At 40.0% G+C, this 6,213-nt stretch overlaps 1 protein-coding gene across 1 annotated transcript; it reads right to left on the minus strand.

Moving 5' to 3' along the window:
* Nucleotides 1–235: 235 nt before the first annotated feature.
* LOC310863069 (chemerin-like receptor 1) lies at nucleotides 236–3,330 on the minus strand (the record flags this gene model as incomplete). Its single annotated transcript, XM_083771191.1, has 2 exons — nucleotides 3,308–3,330; nucleotides 236–1,309 (listed from the first exon to the last, which is right to left on the minus strand). Exon 2 carries the CDS (start codon nucleotides 1,277–1,279, stop codon nucleotides 236–238), a length of 1,044 nt encoding a protein of 347 aa, XP_083627317.1. The 5' UTR covers nucleotides 1,280–1,309; nucleotides 3,308–3,330.
* Nucleotides 3,331–6,213: the final 2,883 nt, after the last annotated feature.

Genomic DNA, 6,213 nt, shown 5'->3' on the forward strand with positions numbered 1-6,213 from the left:
GCACACCCGAAAGCATCATATATACAGTTAATACGTGTGTGTGTGTGTGTGTGTGTGCGTTAGGTTGCGTACAGGTGGTGAAAAACAACCATGCTGTTTTCGTGCTCATACCCAGACACCCACTCAGCCAGCTACCCACACACATAGCTCCGTAGCAAAGATTCAGCTACAGTAAAGCGTTCAACAACTCATTATGTATAAAGGCAGACTGGCAGAGAGAATGAAAATGAATAACCTATTGAATACTTAAAGCTTGAGATGTAGATGTTATTTTACTTCCAGAAGGCCTGTCCTCACTGAAAGCATTTTCAAATATGGAAAGGAAGGAGTTCCGCAATTTCTGCTTAATGTTGTCGCCCATGAATGCATAGAGAAACGGGTTCATGCAACTGTTTGCACTTGCAAGAGTCACTGATATCATACTTCCAGTTGTAATAAATGTGTTGGGACTGTGGTTCAACTCTAGTAAAATGAAGATGTGGTAGGGAAGCCAAGAGATGACAAATGTGACTATCAGGGCAGTCATGACTTTGAAGGGCTTAGTGGACCTGGCCATCTTGTTGTTCCTTAGCCTTACAATGATAATTGTATAACACACAGTTATGATTACAAGTGGAAGTACAAAGCCTAGAACAAAGCGAATGACAGGAATAAGTATTTCGCTGCTGGGTAGAATTTTAAAGTTGTTGTAACATTGAATAACCTCCTTATTGCCAGATGTAACATTAGAGACAGATGTAACATCACGAAACACTACGGCAGGAATGCTCATCAGCATAGAAAAGACCCAGGCAACAACAACGGCAACTCCTGCCTTTTTCAACGTACGTTTGTTTTGGGCCCAAACTGCGTATATAACATTCACACAACGGTCAACACTGATAAGTACCATTAGGTAAATGCTGCTGAACATGTTGAGTAACAAAACAAAGGAGGTGAACTTGCACATGAAAGGTCCAAATTTCCAAGATCCTGTTGCTGTCAGAGTGATGTTGAAAGGAAGAGTTATACAGAAGATAAAGTCAGAGATGGCCAGGCTGAGGTACCACATTGTGGTGACGGTCTTCTTCATCTTGAAGCCAATAACCCACATGACCACGCCGTTCCCCAAAATCCCTAGCAGGAAAATGATCACATTTATCACTACCAGGATGACACACCATGGTTGGTCAATGCACAATGGTGAAGGTTTGTTTACAATGTATGGTGCTTCAGTCGGATCAGACTTGTAGTCATAATCTCCATCACTGTAGGCTGATGGCGTTGGCACAGATGTCATGGTAGGTAATGGTGAAGGCACAGATGTCTCCTACGGAAAAGATAATGTGTTCAAGTTAAGTAACATTTTGTCATACCACAATGGTGCATGCATGTACATACATGCACATTTTGAGCTGCATAAATAAAAAGGCTCTTTATGCTATGGTTTCCCTCATTGTAGTCCTATTTATAGTAATATGTAAACTACATTACAGACTCTTTATTAGATAAAGCAATAAAAACAGCATAGATACCGAACATGTTTTATTGTAAATATGCATTTAGCAATGCAAATGCATTAAAGCAATAGTAATCACAAGGTACAGTGAATATATTTTATAGTACTGCAATAATACAGTGTGTGATATATATGATTAAATCTTGATGGAATATAAATCAGACAGATCCATCATAATCACGATTATAGAGAAATATGTGTATATTTGGACAAAATCTGAATCATAGCTAATTGTTTTGAAAAAATCTGTCTCCTTTTCTTTAGCCTCTATAGGAAGTATGTCTGCAAAGTTTCACACAGTGAGTTGTAAAAAAATGCAAATCGGCATTATAGAGCCACCATGAGGCTATTTTAACACTCCGAACGCGATACGCGTATAAATACTTAAAGGGACACTTCACCCTTTTTGCTAAAAAATATATGTTAATGACATTTAGGAGCTTTAGAACACTTTCCTGGGGGTCTTTATGTGTGTAATATGTGGTTTTAGATATTTTAGATTGTATCAGTGAGACCATTGTCTCTGATGTCATGGACACTGGGATCACTTACTTCCTGGACTACATGTGTACTCAGTAAGACAGACCTCCCCTATCCACAAGGAGGAGCAGTGCACCAAAGTATTTTGGGAATTGTAGTCCAGGAAGGAAGTGAGACCAGTGTCCATGACATCAGAGACACTGGGCTCACTGCTACAATCTAAAATATCTAAAACCACATTATTACACACACAAAGACCCCCGGGAAAGTGTTCTAAAGTTTCTAAACGTCATTAACATATATTTTTTTGCAAAAAGGGTGAAGTGTCCCTTTAATTAGCCATGTTTTATGATGATAGAGGGGCACAGCAACACCACACCACCATCCCTGGGCGAATTCGGCTAGCCGAGTTGGAACGATGCAGTGACAGACACGTACATAGATGGATAAATAATGACAACACGTCTTTGCATCGTTTCATCTGCCCGCCTGGCGTCTGCCCGATCTGTCATCATCATCATCATCATCATAAAACAATAAACAAAGCAGTAGTAACGTAGCCCCAATATGTTCCCTCAGTCCCTATGCTCATTCTGTAGCTCATACAAAAGCCAATTACCGACGAAGGGTAGATGGGATCAATGTGTAAAAATGTCCTCGTAAAAGTAGACATTCAGGGCTTTCATTCGGTGTATAGTATGTATAGGATATTTTTGGTGTTCATTTTTATAACTGCCTGTCAACGTCTGACATAAAACGGTCCCTAACTCGGCTTTCTGTTCAAGAAGAGCATGTTACATAAAGGTAAATATCTCCAGAATATAAGATGGTAAAATCAAAAAGATTTTTTTTGAGTGGACAAATTAAGCTTTCTTTTGAGGTATGCGCTGTGCTTCTCGCTATAAGAGAACATTTTCTGTCGGCCTTGGAAAAGGTTGGTCCACCAATGCTATCAGCAGTAGCATCAGAGCTTCCAAGGCTGCGGAAAACGTTAGCAAGCTAAGTGTGAAAATATGTAGGGTGGCATTTTATCCTTGGCCTAGTGGGAATGTGTATACCATATACAAAAGGAGCGACTGCACATCCGAGAAAAAAAACGTAGAAGGTACAAGTCTAGTCAGCAGGCATATAAACTGTAAGAAAAGGACACGAAGAAGAGATGGGCAACGTACTACTGTATTAAGTGATTTTTAGCAATTGTGGAAAAACTGGTAACATTGCTGAAAAATGACCTTTGAAACACAGGTAAACAAAAATAAAAATAAAGCTTAATAGGTGAAGGCCAGAAAGTATACAAACAAATAATAATGTGCAAGTAAGTTGACTCACCTCACACAAGACTGCCTGCTGAGAACAGATCTGGGTATGCAGTAGTAAAGAAGAAGGATCTTATATACTTCTCAAAACAGGAAGTGGGGTGGTATTGTGGTAAAGGCGTGGGCCATCAAAGCAGCCAGTTTATTTGTATAGGACATTTCAACAACAAGGCAATACAAAGTCCGTTACATGAGTCAATAAGCATGATTACATCATTCAAGACACAGAGCAAAACTAGACAATGGGCTCCTTGGAACGCAGATCTCCACCAGTTTGGGTTGCCTACCTACAGTATAGGCCTGTATACGTGTCAGTCGTGGGCTTAAGCCACCAGGAGTCCAGGACACAAGTATAAGCTGTGGGGGGAAATAGCGTTTGTACGGGTGCTTTTATCTAGTTAATTTTAAATATGTGTCTGACCCATAGAGTTATAAACATGGAACATCCAGACCCCCAGGAACGCGAGTTACAGACAGAGTTACCGTCCCCAGGGGGTCCCTCTACTGTACTGTAATGTCACTGTACTGTACTGTTACACAGTGTGTGTGTGTGTGTGTGTGTGTGTGTGTGTGTGTGTGAGACTGCGTAACAGTGACTCAAAAATAATATGTACATTGAAACATTACAAGCTATAGGATGGCAGGCCAACAAATGAACCTGACATCTGTCTAAATAACATGCCATCTAAATTACATTTTAACCTTTGCATAAGACTGCATGGTCTAAGTAGAGTCTGAATAAGTGAGATTACAGCGACAAATTAGGGAGTGAGTCAGCCAGCAGTTCTAATTAGTTATTAGTAGTGTTTGCATGTTTGTTTTCTATAGGAAGTTATTTTTTCTCTCTAAAGTGGTTAGTATTAGTGTTGGTGGAAAACTTGTAAGCCACCGGATGTGGACAGGGGCATGCATGTTCTTTCTCTTTCCAGTTCCTCTTAATTTCAGCTGAAAATGGTTTCCAAGAAACGACGATTCGAGTTATCTTCTGATCTTCGCACCTTGAGAAGCGTGTTGGTCTGCCTTTACCGGTATATAGATGCTTGGATGTTTTTTTCTTCTTCTAAGAATTGGTGTTTTTTTAATACACTTACAACCCCATATCCCCCCCCCCCCTCCTCACATACAGCCAGTATACAGACCCACATGATTGATTGATTGATTGATTGATTGAAATATTTATTAACAGTTTGCAGAATTACACTACATTTCAAGCACAAACATTTCAATACAAAGACTGTTAATTGTGAGTGGACGACCCAATTAAGCATTACACTTGTTTACAACAATAATAATAATAAAACTTTATTTGTATAGCACCTTTCATGACATGAAATGCAGCTCAAAGTGCTTTACAGAACAATGGAGAATAAAAGAAAAGCAAGGCAACGACAAAAAACAAGCAGTAATGCAATACAGTGAGGACATGAATAACAAAAAATAAATAAAAATAATAAATAAATAAAAGATCAATTAAAAGCAATGTTGTAGAAGTGGGTCTTGAGCTGAGCTTTAAAAATGTCTACAGAGGCTGCCTGACGAAGGTACAGTGGGTCCACATTGTTCAATTCATCAAAACATTTAGAGACATACAAATAGACACTTCTATGTAGCTAAAGAACAGAACAGGAATTCATCATATAGGAAGCAAAAAGGGAAAGGATACATATACAGTGAGGGGAAATGGTGGGGGGGATTCATAGGCCAGGCCAGGCAATCTAAATACTAAAGGTTTTGGCCGCTATATGCAGCCCTCTGTCATCCATGCTACGCAGCCCTCACATTTCTCTTTCCCTGTCTGTCCCGTCTTCTCCTCTTCTTCATTTGTTCTCCTCCCACCCACCTCTCTCTCTCTCTCTCTCTCTCTCTCTCTCTCTCTCTCTCTCTCTCTCTCTCTCTCTCTCTCTCTCTCTCTCTCTCTCTCCCCATCCTCACAGTTAGCAACGTTGGCCTGCACATCCACGCAATATACACAATGAGCTATAAGCATTGATGACTGAAATTATTTGACTAAGTAATAAAAAAAATCACACTTTTGTGAAGTGAGGGACGCTCTTATCATCATACATCATCACATTCCATGTTCAGCCAATCAAATCATCACAAAGGTGGTACACTACACACACAGACACACAAAGCTGGGCAACTATCTTTGTGTGTAACCTGCAGCTAGAGTCAGACTTCATTCATGTATGGAAAAAGGCAGAGAAGTGGATCGAGCCAATCATATTTACTCATCGGGAGATCTAAAGGTCAGAGGTCTTTTGACAATTTTTTTTATTTATTTATTTAACCTTTATTTAACCAGTAAAAACCACATTGAGACTGAAGTCTCTTTTACAAGTGTGAACTGGCCAGAACAAGAGGCAAAATAAGTGACACAACTCTGCCAGTAACAAAAAATAACAACAAAAAACAGGACAGACATACAATGCTCATAAATACAGTACCCACTACCGAAGAAGCTAAAAGGGAGAACAGGAACGCGACCAATAAGGACTAAAAAATCTAAGCAACGGGAATTGCTAGTTGACTAAAAAAGCAAGCAGACAGTTGCTATACATCAAAGCAGGAGCAGTGTATGGGAAGTGTGCCCATGGCAATCCATTTAAAGCTCACTAGGGGAATCACAGCAGCCAGTTTGAGTCTGGACTGTAGGTCATTCCAAGACCAGGGTCCGAAATAAGCAATGCTTTTTTTCCCAGCCTCAGATTTTGTTGGGGGCACGACATAGCGTAACCAAGCATTTGATCTGCGGTTGAGAGAGTTTTGGACAAGTTCAAATTTAGAACCAATGTAACGTGGGAGGTTACCAAGAATGGCTTTATAAATGAGAGTATACCAATGTAGCAACCTGCGAGACGTTAAGGAATACCAACCCACAAGGGCGTACAGAGTACAGTGATGAGTCCTATAGGGGGA

This window comes from Protomyctophum parallelum, assembly GCF_964188405.1.
Source record: "Protomyctophum parallelum genome assembly, chromosome: 8".
NCBI lineage: Eukaryota > Metazoa > Chordata > Actinopteri > Myctophiformes > Myctophidae > Protomyctophum > Protomyctophum parallelum.